The following is a 24,258-nucleotide window of genomic DNA, read 5'->3' as shown; positions in this document are numbered from 1 at the left end:
ACAGTCACAGGGTGACAATGACAGCTTAAATTCCTGGAAGAAACTTGGAACAGGATAAAAATAACCAGAAAAGTTCCAGCCCTAGTGTCTGATCTCACAGCATCTGTAGGTTTATTAGCTGCAAATGTGTGGTGGAACTACGGAAGAAGTGATGATTCCATTCCATGCAGTTTCGTCTTGGCTTCCTATGCAGAACCACTAACTTCTAATAGGCCAGAGACTAAGCTGAAGCTATCCATTCCCCTTTCACCATCTCTTGCTCCCTTTCTTATTTCTTATTCTTATTTTCCCTTTTTCTGCCCCCTCACAAGTTATTAATAGATTCTAGCTGTGCGTTGTTGGTCAAGCTAATCACTCTTATCAGCCTAAACCAGCAATCATCATTTTGCTACTGCTGATTTACTTTTACTCCTAAGTAAACACAGATTGGTGTTCTAAATATGAGTCCATGGAAGTTTTCCAGAGCAATAACTTCATATTGCTTTTCCAGGAGAAAGGAAGACGTGTTAAAAGGTTCCAACTTTTAAAGCTATACTAGGTGCAAAACCTGACTGGACAGCTGTAAACTGGATAGTAGTTTAAGGTCATGCCTCTCACACCCATTCCCCATTATTTCTGGCAGTATGACTGAGCTCCAGAAGGCTGTTAGTATGGAGAGTAATAGCTTCTTTTCATATGCTTTTTACTTCTAGTTTGAGTTGTCTGGATAAAGGGAGAACAAAGTCTTCCTTTTGGGGGTTTGGTGGGGAGGTGCCAATGTTCCTCATTTTGCTTTTCTTGTTTTATGTCATTCCATGAATATTTTCTTGATTCTGCTGTTAAAAGAAGGTCTGTGTCTTCAGCACATAATATTTTTAAACAGTAAAAGAAAAAAACTATATTGTTAGCAAGAGGGGCCAGGGGATCAAATTATTGAACAAAACTCAGATTTTGATAATTTGGTATCTTCCTTGCATATATGGGATTTTAACTTCCATAATTCCCAGCTTAAATAATATCACAGGTATCATCTAGTTGTAAAGGCAAAACTGAAATACTTTGGCCACATAATGAGAAGACAGGACACCCTGGAGAAGATGCTGATGGTAGGGAGAGTGGAAGGCAAAAGGAAGAGGGGCCGACCAAGGGCAAGATGGATGGATGATATTCTAGAGGTGACGGACTCGTCCCTGGGGGAGCTGGGGGTGTTGACCGACAGGAAGCTCTGGCGTGGGCTGGTCCATGAAGTCACGAAGAGTCGGAAGCGACTAAACGAATAAACAACAACACCATCTAGTTGACACCTCTGATAATCATTCAGTCACCTTCCAAACTGAGGTCAGCACTGGACAGAGAGAAAACTGTATTTTCCTAGGAACAGCATAATACAGGGTCTGAAGAAACAGCATCTACACAGTAGGAATGATAGCTTGAAATGTAGAGAGCTATTAAGATTTTTTAAAAAAAGGAATTGAGCCTATATTGATATAAATGAAATCTTGAAATGATGATCTGGCTAAGTTCCCAAATCTATCAAGAAATCTCCCACAGTGGATTTCTTAATTGTTTATTTGCAAATCAGCTTTGGATGTTCATGGATCAGCAAAAGGCTAATCAATTCAGGGATTATTGAAAAATCTGTTGGATATTTGTGGTGGGAAATGAGATTTTTTTTAAATTCCCAATTGTTTGATAATGCCAACAGCAAGCATAGCTTTTCTCTATCCCTACCTCCACGAACGATTGAAACAAAGAAAATCTTATTGGAGAAACAAGGCTTGATTTTTGTGAGAAAGAATTATCAGTTTAGTTGTGATTCCTAGGCTGGGTTTTTGCTTAGAGGTACCCTCTTCTTTTGTTTGGATTATCTATGTCCTTACCTGTGAACCACAGTTTTTAATTTGCTGCCACTGAGTGGACCTAGGGGTTGTAGTAATAAAGCAAAGGAGATCTCACAGTGTGAAAAAGTCTATTTGCAGAGCCTGAAGGAATTAGCAAACCTAGAACAGTCTCTCTTTCAGAAATATTATGAAATATGGGGAATAACCTGCCAAAGCTAACATCCTGCATGTTGCATGATATTACATTGCTGCCGTAGGTACTATATTTCAGTTTAAACATTTATTTAATAGCCCAAGGTATCTTTACTTCAGCCCATAAATAACTCAATATTGTTGCTGTTGTTATTGTACTGACGACCTTGCGAAGTCATCAGTTCCACAGTAGTAGCTATAGAGAAATGTCCCTGGCTCAGTTTTCAATGGCAAGGTTTTACCGTGAGCAGCCTCCCATAAAATTATCTTCTCCAGATGTTTCTTGAGTATTCTCAGATTTGTAATCCAATACATCTGGAGGACACAAATTTGGGGATGGCTGACATAGAGGGAATCCTAATGAATTGAAGATAGTAAAAGTATTGTAAATCTAGGAACTTGTTTCAATCAGATTTGTGCTGTAATATCCTTTTTCCCTAGAAATTATCTTGACAAAAGTAAAATGTTATCGCAAAAAATCTTAAATGTAGTAAAACAAAAGAAATAACATAATCACCAGCAGAAAGTAAATATGGGAAAAATGCAAGCTTTGGTTCCTCACTGGTGAAACACACTCTATCTTTGGTAGTTGCTTTTCAAATTCTGCTTCTTGTATTTATACACACACACACACACACAGAGAGAGAGAGAGACACGTGTGTGTGTGTATTTCTGTATCTAAGCCTTAGCAAGTTCTTAAATTAAGGCTTTTTTCCTGCCTAAATGTAGTCTCTCTCCTGCTCTCTGTTGTGCCTATGCCATTCTTCTCTAATCTTTTACAGTGGCATATGCTGGTCTTCTCTGGGTCGATATTTCTCCAGCATTAACATTTATTTCTTTCCATTCTGCAGTTGTATCCATTGCACTTTCTTTGAGTGCATGTGTTTAAACCTCAAAGGCTTCGTAAATAGCATTGATATTTTGCACTGCCCAACATTAGTATTTGTAAGAGTAATCTGTGAGAAAGTTCTTTCATTGTACAAACAGATCATTTGTATCTGGTATAACTTAACTTTGCCAAGAAATGCATTTGCACACTAAATTCAGCAATGGCTCCTCGTTCCAGAGAGATCTGCTTAAAATACAATATATTCTATCTCAGCCAAGCAGAGGCTTTACTCAGATTTGCTCTCAACATTGCAAAGAATGCCAGTATTCACAGAGGAAGAACTATTCCTGTAGGTACACGTATTCTACTAGACAGGCAAGCCAAAATTACAATCATCTTTTTAAAAAATGGTGTTGGATCAGAGCACTTTAAAGAGGAAGTACAAAAACAAAAAAAGAGTTGTTTTTGCTAATTATATTCATTGTTAAGTGAAGTGTTGTTTTCTCTACCATTTCTACAATAGATCATAACAAGGGCTGCCAGTTTCTTTGGATTCATGGAAGAGTCTGCTTAACATTACCCTCTTTAGAGAGCTAGATATATGCATATCTTATCTTCTATAGCTCCACACATTCATTGTTTGAAATCGTACTGATTCTGAAAACTCCAATTTAGCAAGCTCTCTATCAGCAATTGCAACCTAATGCAGTTTTTGATTTTGTATTTCTGGGTTCCCCTCCCCTTCCCATATACTTTCTTCGACTACTCATTTTCTAGGACCACTGCCTTTTCTAATCCTCACTCCTGAGTCTTCAGTCCAGTGTTTCTCAACCTTGACAACTTTAAGAGGTGTGGACTTCAACTCCCAGAGTTTCCCAGCCAGCTGTGCTGGCTGGGAATTCTGGGAATTGAAATCCATACATCTTAAAGTCACCAAGGTTGAGAAACTCTGCATTAGACTCTTCCCTGTACTCCCAAATCTCTTCATTCTGGTGGACCACTTCATCTTCCTCTTATTTAGGGCTCCCTTTGAGTCATCAGAGACTTTTTTTTAATGTTTGTATTGTTTTTTCTAGCTCCTTTGCACTTATTCCTCATCTCCCATTTTCCCTCAGGCTTAACTCTCGCCCCACCATTTGTGGAGTTATGATGGGACATGAGGAAAGCTCAGACAGCAATATAAACATTTATTTATGATTGGAACACTTCAGTCAAACTGATGGAGGATTTACCATTATCACCAATGCCATTTGGGAGCATAACAATGTTCATCATCATATCTTTCTAACAATATGCCTTGCTTAGGCTGATCTCATAAATGGAGTTTAAAACTGAGTTTAAATTTTCCATGTCTGAAACTTAATTGTAAAGGTAGGCACGCATAGTTCAGTAACTTCTGACTCTTTGTGACCTGACAGACATTATTTTGCCAGGTTTATCTGTCAGTAACCATTTCTCTGAGTTCCTGTAAGCTTCCGCTTATGTCATCAGTGATGGGATCTAGCTATTCTGTTTTTGTCGGCCTCTTCTATTGCCTTCAATCCATATCCTGGGAATACATCCAAGAACTGAGGTGTTCCTTGTGTCTCTTGTAGAAATGCTGTGCAGAATGGAAGTTTGTAATCAAAAGTGTATCACAGAAGACTGGTATTAAAAGATCTATGGCAGTTTTCCTCAATCTTCTGACTCCCAAGTATAACGGGACTGCGAGTCCAAGAATTTCAACTGTGGCCACTGAGGAAAGTCGTTCTAGAAAATATTTCTGGCCTCAGTCTAACAAAAAATGAATGCCATTTGCTTCACTTATTCTCAGTGAAATCAGTCATCTTAAGTATACTTACTGCGGTATTTAACTGGAGTCTCTGGATTTTAAATAGATACTGTTGCATTGGATAGAAGGGCGCAGGAGAGATACAGGATAATTACAAGGCACTACTTGAGTGGAGCTGGGAGTGGCCATTGCTATGCATTAGATGGCAATCTCATTTAATTCCTGTCTATCTGTCTGCCTGTCTGTCTATCTTTTAACATGCCATCAGGTATATTCTCCTGTAACAAAGCAAATTTCCTCATTTTATAATACAAGTTATTATAAAAACTTTATCTGAAATGGTGCTAACCTAGCAATGTCAAACACCGTTGGTATTGCTAACTTTGTACCAACTTTTTACTCCCATGTAAAGAACACTTAGGACACAGGGAACAAACACCTGGAACTGAAATGGTGCCTGCCAAGGAAATTGTAATTATGTAATTTTGTTGGATATATTCATAAGCCCAAAGATAAAAAATATTATTATGACGTTGCTAAGATTTTATGCTACTGAAAACAATATTTTAATTTGCATTTCCCCACTATTTTAAGAATAGAATAGTGGGGAACCCTCTCTACCAAAATCTGGATTAGTTCTAATCTACAAATGATGGTACAGATGATATACTCTGACCACAAAAATAAGAAATATTAATATTGAGAACCTTATTACACACAGACCATGCTATTAAATCTCATTTTCTCCTTAAGTGTTTAGTGACACTCATTCATGTGATAATATATGATAAACGTTGTCATGGCTCCAGCATCATCATCCTTAGAACATCTTTTGGGTGGCTTTATATGTTCATGTAGTAGCAATTAAACGTAGGAATGTACGAAAAGGTATTTATCACAGTTTGGGTATTCTGTCCTTTTTCTAAGATCCAGGAACTAGTTCACACATGACACTTCTAATGAGGGAACAACACATTTTTAGACTTTCATCTCTTTTGGAAAATGTGTCAGATTCCTGTCTGTCAACCAGGGTAAGTAAATGAAGGGTTATTAGAATGGCAGCTGCACATGTATTTAAAGTTGTCATACATCACTTATCCTGGCAGCGAATACTCTGAGTAGAGGCTGCTGTACTAGCTTCAGGGGTGTGCTTGCTGCTGTCAGAAATCAGGCAAAGTGTGAAGAAAGCAGAATATTTAAACATGCACTAAAGCAGCCTTTGCTGACCTGGTGCCCTCCAAAAGTGTTGAACTGCTGTTCCAAGAATCCTCAGCCTGGTGTGTTTTCAACAAACTTGGAGGATGCCAGATTGAGGGAAAAAAAATACTTTTCTTTAGCTTTACAGATATTTTAGGACAATAGTGAGAATAGGGCAGGACACTAAAATGTTAGATTAAGCTAAAATGGCAGCCTGGACACATCTGAGAGGAGCACGAGGTACAATTGTTGTGGAGCCAAAAAAACAATTTCCCCATGAGATTGGAGGCTTCTTGGACCCAGATCAGGTGAACCTCACAACATCTCTTTGATATGTCATGTTTTCTAGTCATGTGTCAGAATGATTCTGGAAAACTCATCTCCTAATAACTGTTCCTAACCCTTTGCAATATGATAAATTCTGGTGAGATTTTCCAAGATTCTTAATGTTGATTTTGCCTTTTTTCCTCCCAGGGACCTAAATTATAATGAGTTGGTGGAATTCCCAATGGCAATTAAGTCACTCAGTCGACTTCAAGAGCTGTAAGACATTTTTTGTGCTTTCTGTAGGAATAATGTTCAAACAGAACATTTGGGTTCAGCTCTACTGTGGGCAGAACTACCGTATCAAACCCTAATGTGTATTCTTTCACCATTTCTCTGTAATTCTGCTTGATTCTCTCCAGCATGGCAGTAAATGTTTCACAGACATCATTAGTGTATTGTAAAATTTCCATGCTGGAAATTGCTGTGGGCTTTTTTAACAATGGCTTTGACCCCAGTGATGACATATGTACGCACTTATAGGTCTGGATAGAGCTGTTAAAAGCACACAGCACTGACAGGGATATACCTTTCTTTTTTCTTTTTCCTTGGCTAATTTTTGCTGCTCTTGCTGTTTTTCTGCTCCCAGAGAGAGTTTTGGGCTTCTAATTATTACTTTCAATGGAATTCTCCTGTTTTCCACCTTACTGAAGTCCATTCATTTTTTTATGACATGGACAATTTGTGACATCCAAGCAAGATGCATGTATTATAAGTGGATTTTCCAGTCATTAAGGTGAATCCACATGCTCCTAATTTGGTGGATGAATTTATTTATTTATTTCTCAAATTTATACTACCGCCCATCTCCCCCCAAAGAGGGACTCTGAGTGGTTTACAATAAGTTAGTCAGTTAAGGATTAAAAACAGTAATCATAATAAAACATAAAATATAATACAATACAATATAAAAATAAAAATAGAAGATAAAAATCCAGATTTTTATCTTCTACAAGGCTACAAAAGATTGTAAATATAAGGGGTGCTTCCAGTTTCTGCATTCCACACAACTGGAGTACTTTAGTTGCCTTGGTGACATGAAATTACACTGCTCCCAGGATACAGATATAGACTCTCAAGTTTATATTTTTGGCTTCTTTGAGCGCAGGGGATATCTCCCGTGCTTGATAATGCATATTCTAATGTTATAACTTCTGATTGTCGTATGATATTAGACAATGGGTCTAATTCAGATTTACTAAAAAGTTGGCTTTGGTACTTGGTTTATAGTTTTCATTCCATGTTTCCATCCCATAAACTATATACACAAACAAACATATTCCATGGAGTAGCTGGAGGATTAAGACATAACTTTTGTTTTCATGCAGGATATATGAAATGTTTATTTGACAAAATACAATTATTAATATGATTGGATGTTCATTCAGCTGGGAAGCATGATTTGTGTCAGCTTCCAGCCACGTGGATCCAGCAAAACAGAAATCTGCATTTGTCCCATTCAACCATTATTCATATAGCTGTGCAGTAAATTTTAATTTTCCATGTTAAAAGAATACTCCTGCTCTGTTTCTTTTACCCATCGTAGCATTTTTTTTAAATTTTGTTTAACAGGGGCTTCCATAACAACAACATCCAGGCTATTCCAGAGAAAGCATTTGCTGGGAATCCTGTACTCCAGATTATGTAAGAAATAGAGCCATATAATTCAGGGCTATTCATTGATCCCTAGTCCCTCCCAGTTATACTTACAGTAATGTCGTAGGCATCCACACTAATCCTAATACTGTCAAAATGGTGAAATATACATTGTGATGTCACAATCCAAGCTCTGTCCTTCCATACTGAGATAGTGTGCATAAGGGGTGGAGTTTGTGTCATGACAAAGCAGTGCCCTCATCATTTGCCTTCCCCTCCTGTGGATGCCTCTGTGTATGAGACCCCCAGGGAGGGGGAAGGAAGAGGAAATGATAAAACATGTGTGACAACATCCTCATGCAGTTATGCTGCCAGTTATGAGAGTTGCATCAGACATCAGGATGCAAGAATCACAGCATTTGCATACTGTCATTTTGGCATCATTGTGCTTAGCTGTGATGCTGTGTGTGCACGTGGATGAATGTGCTTTGTCACTGTTTTCTAAGGCAGAAAGATACTGGCCATGTCCTCATTTCTGACCAAAAATACAAACTTTGTCTAATCAAATTTCTATTATGCTAAGAGGCAACCTAACTGTGTATAGCTCCCATTTTATATCAGATGCCAACTCATCACACACTGCTATAACATCACTCTAAAATAATACTGCCTGCTGATGTTGCTGAATTACATCTCCCAGCATTCCTTACCCCTGCAATGCTGGTTGGGACAGCTGGGAGTTTTAGTTCAGCAACATCTGGAGAACCATAATTTCCCCATCCCTGTTCCAAAAAACATAATCGTTCAGGAAAGTAGAACTGAAAAAGCATATTTGCCCAGCTCCTTTAGCAATGCCACCTCACATAAATCTTTATATCTTCCTGTAGCTGGAAAAATACCATTATTCTGCTTTGTTTTACATAAGAACAGCTGTTGAACCAATTATATATCAATTTCTCTGTTTCATTTTTCTACTGGGATAACAGAGGATTATGTGAGTTTAGAAACGGGGGGGAAAAATCTAAGGAAAACTTTCCAACTCATTTCTGTGTTGTTTTCTTAATTTCCTTCAAATAAATGAATAGATTATAGCCTTGGAAATTATGCCATTATGTCAAGATGTCCACATGCTACATGGTAAATCTCTTTTAATGTAACTCCAATCATTCATTCCATAGTCTTCCCGCTGACAGTAGGAATGGGCTATCCTGAGCCCTTGAAGCCTTATTGTAAAGGATGATGTGAAGTGCACTTCTTTTCTCTCCTGCAGGACTTTGACCCAGGCTGGAATTCATTTGCTTCCTGGAGGAATGTGTCAGCAATTGGCCAGCCTGCGAGTTCTGTGAGTTATAAGCACATTTTACTTTCTTCGGGCTTTGGGGAATTGTCTTTATTACCAGTACACCATTCATATGTCCTGTTGTTGAGCAGTCTGACATGCAAGTGCTTTCATACAGTCATGGCAAGTGTTTCATTTTGCTTCTGTCTCCATTTCAAGGACTGAATAAGGGAATTGTGAGATTACATCTGTGTCCTTTTTCAGATTGCTTGCATAAATTGAGGACCCTGAATGCAGAAAAGCAGGGGGGCAGAAAGAAAAAATCCATGACTGAAATCAAATATGCTTTGGTGCAAGTTGAAGGAAATGCTGCTGCAATTGAGAAAGATGGGCTGTAGAAGAAGACTTTAGCACCTGAGCATTCCCAGCTCACAAACAAATCCATTTAAAGTGATATAATGGCATCACACTTATTGGGATTTGCCCCTGCTTTTTATTTGTTTTATTGTTTTTAAGCTATGTTCTTTTGAACATCACTCAGAAATGCCATACATAAATAAAAACAATGTGAAAGCATATTTTATGCTACTCTTACATGTGGGGGACAACATGTGTTTGTCAACTTCTAAAGCAGTGGTGGAGAACTTGTAGCTTTCCACTTGTTGCTGAACTATAGTCCTATGTCCCTTAATATTTGGGCTATTAGGAATTATTATTGTTAAGCAATATCTAAAGGGCTGCAAAGCCCTCTATTGTCTTAGTGAAACACCAAATAAGAGTCACTTGTAGCTCTGGCTTTTTATTAAATTGGGTGTAATAGAAAGACAAGTTAAGAAGAAGTGGATTGGGGTAATCAAGGAATAATACCAGAAACCGGATAAAGAAATGAAGAAAAGGAGCAGTGCCAAGCATCAGTTGCGCACAAGACAGATTTACCTGTCTGTGGGGTTTCCTGCTTCCCCAGCTGCATAGCCTGAGGTCATCCACTCCCTTCCTCTGTACCACATGCATGCCAAGAGGGCCTTTAAGAAGGCTGACTTTATTCTAACCTTTGTTATTTTCCACACAGTGAGCTCTCACACAATCACATTGAGAAACTGCCCAGTTTTCACCAGTGCCAGAAACTGGAAGAAATGTGAGTAACTGTTGCTTTGCTGTGAAATTCCCAGGTCTGAGTAACTTGCTGAGCATCTAGGGGGTATGTGGGAATAACTGAGAGATTAAACCTGGTCTACAGTGACCCAGTCTGGACTCCTCCAGAGGTTTCATATCTCGGGGGGGGGGGGGAGCTTTCTTTCTCTCTTTCTCTCACTCTCCATCCTCCCACCTCCCTCCCTGATTGTGCCCAGTAGATAACATGAAAGCTTGAATTAATCTTTGTATTGTTCTGGTGCTGAAAATAATGGGAGCATCAGAAATATTTTATAACAAGAGTTTGAGTTACAAAGGTTAGAGTGAAAGCAAGACATGGAAGCACAGAGTTCCCAGTGCTTCCTGCCTGTTCCCTTTAGATATGGTATTCTTGTGGCTGAGAACATCATCTGGTGTCATGGAGCTCTCCAAGCTCCATAGCAGGAGCAGATGTTGAAGAGGCCTGGGAACTCTTGGTAAAAAGAAACTTTGTTACTTGCACGTTTTTGATTTGAATGGTGCACTGCCCCAAGCCTGAGGCTATTCAAAGGGAAAAGGGTGGGAAAGGATTGGGTGGATGTGTTCCTTGACCCACTTTCCCCTTGAAATTTGAATCCCTGTGCAATCCTTAATAGAAGTAACCTTCTTGACAGAAGTGCTTTCTTCTGTTGCCAGTGAAGCAAGTTTTTCTCCCTCACTGCAGCCTTTCTGTCTTTGCAGTGGCCTTCAGCACAACTGTATCCACGAAATTGGAGCAGACACCTTTGGGCAGCTCACAGCCTTGCGCTCCATGTAAGTACAGCCAGCAGGGAGCTCCCAGGGGTTTCTGTTGTAGAAGAAAAGAGACGGGAGACTGTGAACAGAGTAAGGCATTGTGCTCTTGGCAAGACTTCAGGCTCAGTTATATAAAGAATTCTTCAAAGTAAGTTGGCCCTACTAGTCCATGGTCACCCAACATTCAACCCCAACACAATCTGTTGATCATAGAGCCAAGCCTGCAAAAGCGCTCTGCAGAAATGAATTTAAAATATGAACACATAATAACAGTCGTTCCACCTAGTACCCTCCAGAGCTGTTGGATTATACTGTATGTCCCCTAACACTACAATCACTAGCAAACAAGGCTAATGATTGTGCTGGGTAGGGATTTGGGGAGTGAAAATCCTACTCATCTAGAGGACATCATATGGAGAAGGCTCCCTTTTTTGTGTCATTTCTCTCTCACACACTGAAAACTTACGATGTGTTACATTCCTCAAAATCACAAACGTTTCAAAATCACAAAATCACTAACAGGAAGAGAAACTGATCTGCATTCCAAAATATTTCTGATTTTTTTATCTGCAAACATAAATATTTAATAAACAAACCAAGCTTCACCATTAATTTGCCTTGCCAGCCTGTCAACAATACTAATGGCTCTGCAAAAAGTAGTTATATGCCAATTCTTTTAACCTCAAAGCTTCCAGCATTGGTTTCCATCCTCTTCCTTATACCAGTCTCCTGGCTGAAGGTGCAGGAATATAGGTTAGAAGGTATCTTCATAGCATTCTCCTACCACCCCATGACTTATTCAAGTGGGCAAAGAAAGAGAGACACACGCTCACACACACCTTGGTAGTCCCAAGTTTGCTTGGACAATTCAGGTCACATCCCAAACCATGAAAATGTTCCAGTTTCTAAGAGCTTTTCCCAGATGGTCAACATCAGTAGCAGCAGTGCAGACAGCAGAAAGCTTGTGTGAGCCGCCACATGGAGATCTACTTCCATGTTCACTGCTCCTTATGCTTCCATGAGTAGGTTTGTTGTATTTGGGCTGAGAAAATCTGGATGTCCACTGGATGACAACAAATAATCTATCAGTCACCCAGATTTTTGAAACCTATTTGTGGTGGTCCTGATTTAAGTGCTATACACTTAAGTAGGAAAGGAATGGCAGCATAGGAAGCAATAGTCATGCATCAGATAATTGTGCCACCTTGACTGTTCCTGAGTTTTCCTTCATTCATCAAATTTGAGGCACTTCCAGGTAGACTGGGGGATGGGGATGGAAAAGAAAATCTGTTCCATTTCCTCACTGATAGATAGAGGGGTCTACTGTTATCCATTGTTATCCATGAGCTTGGTTATTGATTATTCATAACCAAGTTAATGGATAACCAAGTTATCCATTAACTTGGTTCGACCTGGAAATCATTTTGCATGCAAGGGGCACAATTGGGAATAGGAAGTATCTGGAATTTCTGAAAGCTGCTTCATTATAGAGAGACTTTTTCAGAAATTAATTTCCAGTCTGTTGTTGTTTTATAATTTTTGCTTGGGATTCTTTGGAAATTAATGTATCCCCATTTTTATTCTGGAAATCTGTCCACCTCAAATAGCTTGTTATGTTACCAGAAGTTTGTATTTCTAAGACCTATATTTCTAAAATTATTTTTAAAGTAGCATCCCCCTACTACCTCTAAAACCCAGTGCCAGGCAATTTTGCCCCTGCTCATTTCAGTACAATCTGATGGGAACTGTCACCTAAAGGCTAGATGGTGCTACAGTATGTTGCCTTCTTCTAATCAAGGTCCTTCACACCAGATTGCAGCTGTTACATATACCAACTGTATAAACTGTATAACACCAGTATTTACATATAAAAAGTGGAATGTAGACAAAGCCAGGTAGGAAAATATGGCTGCTGAAAATGGATTTCCAGTAGCAGTTAGAATAAAGACATCTGTGATTAATAAAAACAGATCTTCTGCAAAAGAGAAGTTATCCAGAAATCTTCATGCAAACATGAATTCCTTTGAATACCATTCAGGAATACTAAGGAATTCTCTTTGGCTTACAAGAAGTTGGCATCCCCACAATTAAACTGAACATACAGATTTTGGTTACAATGGGTAGCTGTGCAAAGCAATAGGATGAGCATCTATAGCCTTACATTTGACCATCCTAATGCCCTCTCAATATGTTGGATTACAATTCTTATAATTCCCAGCCAGAAAAATTGATTTAATATATAGAAATCAATTAAATAAAATTGCTACCCAAAGGACAGTAAGTTGAGAAAAACTAGTATAAAGCACATTTTTGTCCATCACAATATATATTTTGCTTTGCAGAGACCTGAGTTGGAATTTCATTCAGTTTATCCATTCTGAAGCTTTTCTGACACTCCATTCTCTCATCAAGCTGTAAGTTAACCCTAACAGTGTAGAACAGATATATGGTCTCCATGGAAATTTAAGCCTGGGGGTGGTTGGGAAATATCCCAGAAGAAGGCCATGGCAACCACTTTGGTATTATTGCTGAGTAAACAATATGGAGTGGGACGCGGTGGCGCTGCGGGTTAAACCGCTGAGCTACTGAGCTTGCCGATCAGAAGGTCGGCAGTTCAAATCCGCGTGACGGGGTGAGCTCCCGTTGCTAGTCCCAGCTCCTGCCAACCTAGCAGTTCGAAAACATGCAAATGTGAGTAGATTAATAGGCACCGCTTCAGGGGGCAGGTAACGGCGTTCCGTGTAGTCATGCCGGCCACATGACCACGGAAGTGTCTACGGACAAACGCCGGCTCTTCGGCTTTGAAACGGAGATGAGCACTGCCCCCTAGAGTCGGACATGACTGGACTTAATGTCAAGGGAAACCTTTACCTTTTAAACAATATGGAAGTATCAACAAGTGGCTTGTGATTATCTTGAGTTAAGGTGACATTCCATTTTTTTCCCCTTAAACAGAAGTGGCTGATTTGTGGGGAAAGATATAAAATGAATGAACAGAAGAGAGAAAAATGCATTGCTAGTTTCTTTAAAGATGGAGGCTGAAGATAGAGGACAGGGTGCACAAACTGAGTTCCCTAGCTTCAAGGAATTATGACAATACATTTAAAGTTAATTTAAGTAGCCAGCATAGAAATAGCAAACTACTGAGCTTCATCATCTTAAGTTGGAGATATTTGGGTACACTTTAAATGATTGCAATAGATATTCAAGACTGGTTCCACTGTGGCCATAAGAAGAAATATTATTGTCTCTAATAGGGAAGAAGCAAGACAGAACTGCCAGAATGATGGGCTAAGCATAACACTGGATTTTCCTATAGTCATATTCTGACAGATTGGTACATAATCACCAGTATAGGAGTGCATGCTTTTCTACAGATAATTGCTATGCCAATTCCTGGGAGTTCACTGTTGTGTCTTAATTGTGTTTTAATTTATGTGTCTTGTTTATCATGCTTCAAGTATTTTTTATTGTTCGCCACCTTGGGTATTGCCTTTTGTAGAAAATTGAGCTATAAAGGTACTAATATAAGCCAAAGGTGTTATGCTGTCACTAGTCCTATAAAAGCTGTAGTTGTAAGATGAGTGGCCAGCAGAGACTAATAAAATGGTCTGCATAGTATAACTGTATCTTTATGCTGATGTTTACCATGTTCTGCAATGTTAGTGTGCTACAACCATGTATGAGACTGAAAGGAACAAGTGAAATCTGTTTATAGGGCCAAGCACTCATATTGCACTCTGAGACATCAAGACAATGTCACATGACAGAGGTTGTTTAAACCTCATCTTCCACACAAGATGGCACAAATAACTGCTTCTTTCCTGGGCCAAACAGTGGGTCAAGCTCTTCCTGCCCATCCCCATACTAGCACACCACAGCCCCAACTCATCACTGCTATTAATTTTTAAAAAATATATTACCTGGTGCAGCCCTTATTCTAAAAACACATAGAAAAGTGTGTCAGTTTGCTGTTAACCCTAATAGAGACATATGCTTTATACTTTATTTCTTGGTTTATTCATAGCAATATCCCATCAACTCATCCTAAGGATTCTTACTAGCTTTAAAATAAACAAACAAGAATCTTATTCAAATCTTAATTTAAGCGGTAACTATATAAATGCTAAATCCTCTAGAATAAATGTGTTGTGAGATGCTGCTGCATTGGGCCCCCTAGGCCTATTTCTTCTCTATTCCAAAGTGCCCTGTGCTTTTGTCTGTCACAGGGATTTGACTGACAATCGACTGGTGACGCTGCCATTGGCTGGCTTGGGGGGACTGACTCATCTGAAGCTCAAAGGCAACCCTGCACTGTCAGAAGCATTCACTAAAGAAAGCTTCCCCAAGATACGGTGAGCTTCATTTCTAATTTCTGGCTTCCCAAGGCCCAAAATTAATTTACTTTGGTCTGCCTTCGGCTGTCTATGTTTACAAGACACTTCCATATAAGTCAGTTCAGCTAGAGGGTTGAGCAAGTATCGCTTCCTGCTTGCAGTCTGCATTCATCATTGACTTGAGAAATTGATGAGCTATTGAATGGGTTGTCATGGGCATCATCCAAACTCACACACACAAAGCAGTGGGCTGGGAAACGTGGGGGGGGGGTCGCACCTGGGGCTTAGCAGAGTGGAAAACCTTTGCAAAAGCCAACCTCAGCTAATGATATCCAGCTTTGCCTCAGTAAATGCTATTTGTGTGGCCATGTCTTGTCTGCTGTGGATTAATGAACTGCCTGAAGGGGTTAGCACAAGCAAGACAATGCACCATAAGGCTCAGAACACTGTGGCAGCAGTGCCAGCAACATTTCACATTGATGTTAATGTGAGAACCTAAGCAACTCACTCCCATTCACTGCCATTGCATTACTGTACACTGATTACCTCATACACTGAATAAACAAGATCATCAGCCACTCAGCATGGTAACCTATCAGTCTGATGTAAAGAAAACACTCATTTGGTTATGATACAGGCAGCTAACACATGGATTAGTTCTGGTTCTATATAGAGATTGAATGATCTCCGTGTTTGCAAGAATATAAAGGATATATAAAAAGGATTTGCAAATAGGATGCAGTTTCCTTACTTTATATTCCTATAAACACAGAGAATACTAGGAGGCCGTAAACATACGATACAAGCATATACTTATTTATGCCCATTTAATTATTTTAGCTTTCCCAAATAATCTTGGGAAATACAGTTTGATAAAAATTGTGCTAGAAATAATCTGTCAGGGATCCTTAACCTTATTTACAAAACTAGTTCCCAGAGAGAGGGAATGGTGATTAAATTAGTCAAGATTTATATGTTTATACATATATACATTTATACATACATACATACCCAGAATCAAAAGAAGCAGTTTGGACATCGTAACAATCTCTTATCTTTACCAAATTAAATTTCTGGACCTGAAGAATTTTAAATTTGAATCATCTGTACTTACAACAATATAAAATAATAATAAAACATCAGAAAATCTAATCCCAAATAACCATCTAACATAATACAAACTCATAACAAATCAAAACCAAAAATAGACGTAATGATGTAAGATAAAAAGGGTAAAAAATATGGACGGTGAATAATTACACCAAGCTTCTAAAAGGCTTTCCAGAAAAGTTCTATCTTCACTAACTTCCTGAAGGTTGTCACTTTTTATGCTCTTGGCAAAGATGTTCTAAGCAATTTTATTTCTGCACTTCCTGCTTCTTGCTGCATTGCTGTTTCCTGTGTACTATTTGGTACAACATGGGTAGCATAATCTTAGTATTTAGTTTTACTGTGTGATGTTCTGAGAGTGTAACAGATTGTGCTAGGTGTCCATTATATGGCACCACAGAATAATGGACATTGGTCTCTTACTATGCTTGGGAGGATGTACCTTTAATAGTTGTGTGAAAGGGAGATTATTGATTCTTTACACGTCTGCTTGAAAAATGCCACATGCAAAAATTCCTTCTCCTGCTAGAGTATTAAAGGGCCAGGATCTCTAATCTCCTGGGCATTCTCCAGTCTTCAAGTATAACTTTATCCCTTCTTACGTTCAATTTGCAAAAACAAAAACAAAAAAACCTGCCTTAGTTGCAACATTTGTTTCTTTGCCCACATGTGTACAGAACGGCAGAATCCCATAACTGATAACCCCATGTTCTTCTCCATAGGATCTTGGAGGTGCCCTATGCCTACCAGTGCTGTGCCTATGGAGCATGTAGCAACCTCTTCAAAACCTCTAGTCAGTGGGACTCGGAGGACATGAGTCCCGAGGATGATGATGGCTACAAAAGGACCCTGGGACTTGATCACTGTAAGATCAAGTTTTGTTTTAGGCTGCTTCTGCCTTTTATTTGTAACTCAAGTTTGCTAAATCTGAGGTAAAGCTTATAATAACAAGTGCAGGAATGCTACTAAGAAGGAAAGTATGCCCAAGCTATCTTTATCTGGTGTATTAATTTATTATTAGAAAGCCAGATTGGTGTAGTGGTTAAAGCACCAGGCTAGAAATCAGGAGACCGTGAGTTCTAGTCCCATGAAGCCAGCTAGGTGACTTTGAGCCTGTGATTATATCTCAGCATTAGAAAGAAGGCAATGGCAAACTACCTCCAAAAATCTTGCCAGGAAAACTGTAGGGACTTGTCCAGGTGGTCACCAGGAGTTGAGATTGACTTGAAGACTCATGCGCGCACAAAGGAACTTAATGGACATGTTCTTAAGGGAAGAGGCAGTCCTTCAGATAGTCAGGCCCTAAGGTGCTTAGGGCTTCAGAGGTCAACCTCAACACCTTAGATAGTTAGGGTGATTGGTGGGCAATTGGCAGCCAGTGCACTATTACCTGGTCCCTATATCTGGTTCCTCTTAAAAACCTGGCTGCCACATTTTAGACCAATTGTATTCTTTAGATATAGGAATGTGGTGATGCTGCAGGTTAAACCGCTGAGCTGCTGAGCTTGCCAATCGGAAGGTCAGCATTTCGAATCCACTTGATGGGGTGAGCTCCTGTTGCTAGTCCCAGCTCCTGCCAACCTAGCAGTTCGAAAACATGCAAATGTGAGTAGATTAATAGGTACCGCTTCGGCGGGCAGGTAATGGTGTTCTGTTTAGCCATGCTGGCCACATGACCACGGAAGTGTCTACAGACAAACGCTGGCTCTTCGACTTTGAGATGGAGATGAGCACCGCCCCCTAGAGTCGGACACAACTGGACTTAATGTCAAGGGAAACCTTTACCTTTACCAATTCCTTAGATGCTTTTTAATGATAGCCCCATTGCATTAGTCAAGATGAGTTGTACCCAAGGTGATGATGACTGCTGCTAAGCTGGATCAGTTCAGGAAGGGTTGTAGTTGGCACTATAGCCATACATGAACAAATGCACTCCTCACTACAGTTATTATCGGCAAATCCAGTGGCAACATGGGTCAAAGTGCTCTCCCCAACTGCAAATCTGTTCTATGTGGAGGACTGCAACCCCATCCAAAATAAGCTTTCTCCTTAACAACAGTAGTTCCATCTTGTCTAGATGTGCTTTCAGCACCACCTTCTAGGCAGGCCCCTGACAAAAAGAACCAGAACTACTGTAGAACAATATAAACAATGATCATTCCATCTGTACTCTTTCATTGCTACCCTAATATTTACAACTAGTCTCAACCTTTTATCACAGCTTCTGTACACATACTTCAAAGGAAAGATTTCTCTTTAAAAAAATTCTGTACAGCTAGACCCTTTGTGGTTACTAGATGGAAGAGGCCTATTACCCAAATCTTTCTGTGGCAGGGGGATTTCTGTGAAGTTGCAAGTCACATGCAAAAAACATTGATGGAAGTATATGAATTCCCAAACCACCACATTGACGGTTTGCTGCATGACATGATTGCATAAACATGCAGCCCACACACACACAGTAACAAGACAGAGATTGGACCTGAAATGAAAAACGTATTTGATGCAGACTAGTGGGGAGAGGAAAGTTGCTAACTCTTGATCTTTTTAGATCCTAGTTTTAGATCCTGGCCTAAAGTATAACAGCCTTATTATACTATATTATATTATAGCTGATGAAACAGTTCCTCACATTTGGTCAGATATGGTTCCAAGATGGAAGGGCAGGCCTCTGCTTGCAATCTAGGTGATGGATTCTGGGTTTGATTAGAATTCATATTTAATTGGTTTTCTGCCCATTCATATGTTATCATAAATGTCCCCCATCCACCCCCTCACTCTACATTTTTATACTTTGGAGATAAAGGGATACTTTTTTAAAACAGGGTTTCTAAATAAGTTTGCTCCCATTTCCATTTTTTTTCCTACTGAAAGTTATTACTACAAGGGAATGCCTTATACCCACGCATCACTCAATTCCTGTGCTCACCTCCTGCTTTCAGGTTCAAAGAGCATAGCACTTGCAGACAGTTACCTGATGATCTGTGTAGTTATGAGCATCCTGGCACAGGAATCAATTTCCACTCTTTGGGAAGCAGTATGCCCACTTTGACTATTCCAACATGAGGTATGACCACATTTTCTTTTGTCATCCTCAAGCACCACCAGTAACTCTGTTGTATCAAGGAGCACATTAGTTCGTCAACTACAGTGGAGTCTTGTGGTTCTGCATCTGCTTGTCAATGACTGGGAAGAAGGGTTTGCTCTCTTCTTTTCCTGGAAAAATCTTTATGTCAGCCACAGTCAGAGCTAGAAAACAGAGTGGATTGAGGCCAGAGTGGATTCCAAGGGAGGGGCCTCACATTTACTGTAGTGCACCAGACCATTGAGCCTTGCTATGCATCCAACAGCATACAAAGTCATTTTTTGCTTGCAAATTCAATGGAAGCTCTGTATGGCTCCTTTTGTACAACTAGACTGTTTTGATGGCAGGATGTTTGTGGGAAAAAAATATGCACCTTTTCTAAACCTGCCCCAAATCATGTTCTCAACACCTCCAAGAAAATAAACAGTAAAGTCTAGACTACTGGGCAACAGGTCCTTCTCCCGGTGCCAGCATCTTCCTAGCTCAGCTGAGGTGGATCTGGGCTTACCATTGTAAGGAAGCAGCAGTGACTTGAAATTCAGTCTTTTTTTGTGTGCGTCAAACATCCTTGGAAATATTCATCATATTCTGTGCTGTGTGAGTTTTCTCTTGAAGACAGAAAACTAACTTCACTGGAGAGAAAAATACTTAATGGTAGGATTTACATCATTTTATTGACAAAAGCAAGAAATCTACAGAGGCAGCTTTTCATTCATTCCAGGATGAGGAAAAAAGTTGCATCTACTAAAAGTCCATACCTGTGAAATACACGGTTCGTCTGCTAGCCTGAATTGGACCTTTTCACCAACAGTTGATGATTCAGGACTAATGGCTAAATCCAACATTAAGAAAACTTTCCAGCGGTGATGTACCACTACTATAGAGCTGCTCAATGCCGATATCATAAAACCTAAAATTAAAGATTAGAAAATGTACACAAGGCAAGCTAGAAAACCAAATATGACATGCACAAAAAATGTCATACTTTTTTTAAATTAAAGAGCAAAATATAGTTCTAGATTTCCTGGGATTTATTTGAAGAAGTTTGAAAGTACTTTTTCTTCTGCCCTAACCTTGAATTCCTCTAACCATGTCCCTTTAGAAATAAGCAACAAAGTGCCAGCAAAAAAAACCCCGACAGAAACATCCTTTGGTGGCAAGGGACATAACTGTATATGTCTCCTCTGAGACTGCAACCTTTTAATGCTGCGCAGAGTAATTATTTCATAGATGTAACTCAGTAGAACTAACTTTCCAAACAAAGACAGTTTCCTAGTTTAGTCTGGAAGGTGTTTCTCCATTTGTTTTTAAAAATTGTTATGTATGTTTAGTTTATCTTGAGTTTCCTAGCATGTTAAGTCACAACTATAATATTTTTAAGACGAGCTATGTCAATCATGAAATCCAGTAATGTAGTGTAAGATAACAGAGTTGACATTTATGTCACTTCAACAGCCATGGTTCTAAAACAATAAGAAATGTTTCATTCTCAGTATAAAAGCAAGTATTAACATGCTTGTGATTCTTCCTTTCTTTATTATGGTTTAGATGACCTAGATATGGATGATTTCCAGCCAGCCCTTGAAGATTCAAAACTACATCCCAACATCCAATGTACACCCAGCCCTGGTGAGAAATGTTACCAAAATACTGACAACATAATTTACAACAATCTCAGTGCTGTTAAAAATGATGGATGTTCTATGTATCTAGATACATAAGCCCACAAAGACCTGGTAACAAGAGTGGCATGAGACAGTGCTACTGTGATAGCTACTGATGAGAACTGCATTTGTCACTGCATTCAGAATAATATTATGTTTGCACTATACATGCAGCAAATTTGCAGTGGGGATGAGTGCAACAATTTGATTACCTCTTTTTTAAAAGAAAAACAAAGAACAAATTTTAACTTCCAATGCTGTGAAAAAAAATCTTACGTCACACTAAGCCCTAAAACATAGTTTAGAAATCACACACAATACACTAATCCAAAACAAAACTACACTTTGGCTTAGCACAAAGTGTAAGCACAGCATTTGTTGAAATCACACATGAAAATAAGCGGGTTTTTCAGGAGTCCAGAGCAGTTTTTTATGCTCTATTTATTTGTTTCTTCCTACAAGTAGTGGAAGCCAATTAAAATATCCCAAATTAACCATTTTCTTCTCAAAGGTCAGCTGCAAAACTTTGATTGCAGAAACTGCCCTAAAAACTGGTGAAGTAAGACAGTTGCACCGTGGCTCTGCTTTGTGCTTCTGGCCCCAGGATTTCTGCTATCTATTTTGGTAACCTTCTGTGGCATCGTCATCTGTAAATGCAAGTGAGGCAATACAGACAACTAGTAGATGTTTTTTGAATGGATGCCTGGCAGATTTGTGCCAGTTACTTTGCTGCAGTGAATTTTCCTTCCTTTTAGTAATTTGGGTGCTTCCTTCTTTCAGGACCTTTCAAGCCCTGCGATCACCTGTTTGAAAGCTGGGTCGTCCGCCTGGGTGTCTGGTTGATCATGCTGGTTTCCGTGCTGTGTAATGGACTGGTTGTGGTGGTTGTCTTTGCCTCACCAGGCTATCTGTCCCCAGTCAAGTTTGTCATTGGCTCCATTGCTGGAGCCAACATGCTGACAGGGATATACTGTGCCATTCTGGCATTTGTGGATGCAGTCACCTTTGGTCATTTTGCAAAATACGGGGCCAGGTGGGAGATGGGTGCAGGGTGCCAAGTGACTGGGTTCCTTTCAGTGTTTGCTTCAGAGGCTTCCATTCTTCTCTTGACCCTTGCTGCGGTGCAATGCAGCCTTTCAGTGTCGTACATGCGGACATATGGAAAGGTCCCATCCTTTGGCACTGTCAAGGTAGGTGCCCTGAGTTGTCTGATCCTCTCTTCAGTGGCAGCAGTGTTGCCCCTCTTCTCCATTGGGGAGTATGGGGCATCACCTCTCTGTCTGCCCCACCTACTTCCTGATGGGAAACCTTCCATGTTGGGTTTCATGGTAGCTTTGGTGCTAGTGAATACTCTTTGCTTCCTCATTGTCACTGGGACATACATCCGCCTCTATTGCAACCTGCTGAAAGGTGAGTTTGACTCTGTCTGGGACTGTGCTATGATCAAACACGTTGCTTGGCTCATTTTTACCAACTGCCTTCTTTATTGCCCGGTGGCCTTTCTTACCTTCTCGTCCATGCTCAGCCTCGTTCTCATCACCCCTGAAGTCATCAAGTCTGTGCTCTTGGTAGTGCTGCCTCTGCCAGCCTGCCTGAATCCCTTGCTTTATTTACTCTTTAACCCCCATTTCAGAGATGATTTGCGGCTCTTAAAGCAGAAGGGTCAGGTCCAGGAGAGCTGTGCCCAGTCCTGTATTTCTGAGGATACAGAGAAGAGCTCGTGTGACTCTACCCAGGCTCTCGTTCCTTTTTCTGACATGGATCATATATTTGAAGCATCAGATCTCTTTAGAGTGCCTCGCAGGTGTTCCTCAGTTCTGGATGCCTACAGCTTCCCCTCAGTGACTCTTATCCCTTGCCAGCAAAAAGCAGGTGTCAGAGGACATGGCAGTGGCTTCTCCACCCACCCTTCCTATCTTGCCGATGATGAGCTACTAATTGCATCAGAAAGCAGAGACCAGGCAAAGAGCAACCTTCGGATTGCCTTATTCCCCAAACCACCTGCACAAGCCTTCACATCTCATTTATAAAGAAACTTTCAGCTTCCCAGATCCAATCCACATTCTCTCAGTAAAACAACAAATCATACAAGATCCCGTCCTGGAGCCCCAACAGCTTGGGTGAGTGGCTTTTTTGGGAGGAAAGATCACTCATTGTACTGTATTTCTTCTTCTCAACAAGGCTTGACGGCCAGCAAAATGGGAGCAATTCCTTTGTACCCTAACCTGCTGGGGCGCTGCTCCTCCTCTCCTGCTGCAGCAATGTGAAACCTGATAAGAATGTACCTATCTGCCCAAGAAATTAAGGCACCCCAAATAAAAGTTCATAATTATTGTGTGTCTGCTGCAAGTCCAAAAAAAATGGCAAAGACAGGATAAGAAGAACTCAGGCAATTCTGCCACTTTAGGAGTGACATCGTTCTATAGTTTTTAGCTTTTATGATATGTGGATCACTTCAGTCCATAAATATCAAATAGAAAGGACTGAATTGAGTAGAAACATCAAGATATATTTTGTAAATAGTAACTTTAATTTGGGGAAATCGCACGGGAGGAGATGCAGCTGATATAAAGGAAAACTTTTAAATCCCGAAAGATCTCACTTGAACCTACATCGGTTCTTCATGTAAGCTCTTCATGCATTGTCAGCTAGGATTCCCAATCATAATTAGCTACATAGTGAATCTTCAACCAAGAAAATGACAAAGATCACTAAATTATTAATTCAAACATTCAATTCAGCAGAATCTGTTTGCAAACAAATTATACAACTTCTTCAATGTTTCACTGAAAAGCTTATTAATCCTTTTTGAAAGGATAAAAATGAAAACTGGCTGGTTTTCTGTGAATGATATAACACACTCCCAAATATGGTTATTTAGAAGACTGTCCCACTGACTTCAGTGAGATCTCCTCTCTAGTAAAAGAATTATCATCAACTGTTGAGAATACCATTCTACAAAAATAGGAAAGAACTTGATTTCTAAGCATTTCTAACACACTAAATCTGGTTCAAAATGTTGAAGTTCAGCTGGATTAAACCATAAAAACAGAAAAAGGTTATATTTAGTAAAGCACATTTAGGCTGCAATCATACAACCATATCGTAATCACATGTATTTCTGTGTAGGCAGATACCACATCCTAATC

General features: G+C 39.7%; 1 protein-coding gene across 1 annotated transcript in view; it reads left to right on the top strand.

Annotated features, from left to right (window-relative positions):
* The window catches only part of LGR6 (leucine rich repeat containing G protein-coupled receptor 6), a 139,547-nt gene extending 115,580 nt beyond the window's left edge, over positions 1-23,967 (top strand). Inside the window, exons 7-16 of the mRNA XM_063299818.1 lie at positions 6,284-6,352; positions 7,706-7,777; positions 9,000-9,071; positions 10,078-10,143; positions 10,860-10,931; positions 13,256-13,327; positions 15,143-15,268; positions 17,083-17,225; positions 20,994-21,074; positions 21,890-23,967. Coding sequence (XP_063155888.1) covers positions 6,284-6,352; positions 7,706-7,777; positions 9,000-9,071; positions 10,078-10,143; positions 10,860-10,931; positions 13,256-13,327; positions 15,143-15,268; positions 17,083-17,225; positions 20,994-21,074; positions 21,890-23,139 — 2,023 coding nt within the window. The 3' untranslated portion in view covers positions 23,140-23,967. The remainder of the gene's footprint in view (positions 1-6,283; positions 6,353-7,705; positions 7,778-8,999; positions 9,072-10,077; positions 10,144-10,859; positions 10,932-13,255; positions 13,328-15,142; positions 15,269-17,082; positions 17,226-20,993; positions 21,075-21,889) is intronic.
* The last annotated feature ends 291 nt before the right edge of the window (positions 23,968-24,258 follow it).

This window comes from Candoia aspera, chromosome 3 (assembly GCF_035149785.1).
Source record: "Candoia aspera isolate rCanAsp1 chromosome 3, rCanAsp1.hap2, whole genome shotgun sequence".
Taxonomy (NCBI): domain Eukaryota; kingdom Metazoa; phylum Chordata; class Lepidosauria; order Squamata; family Boidae; genus Candoia; species Candoia aspera.
The sequence above is the reverse complement of the archived record's forward strand: the minus strand, read 5'-3'. Positions and strand labels throughout refer to the sequence as shown.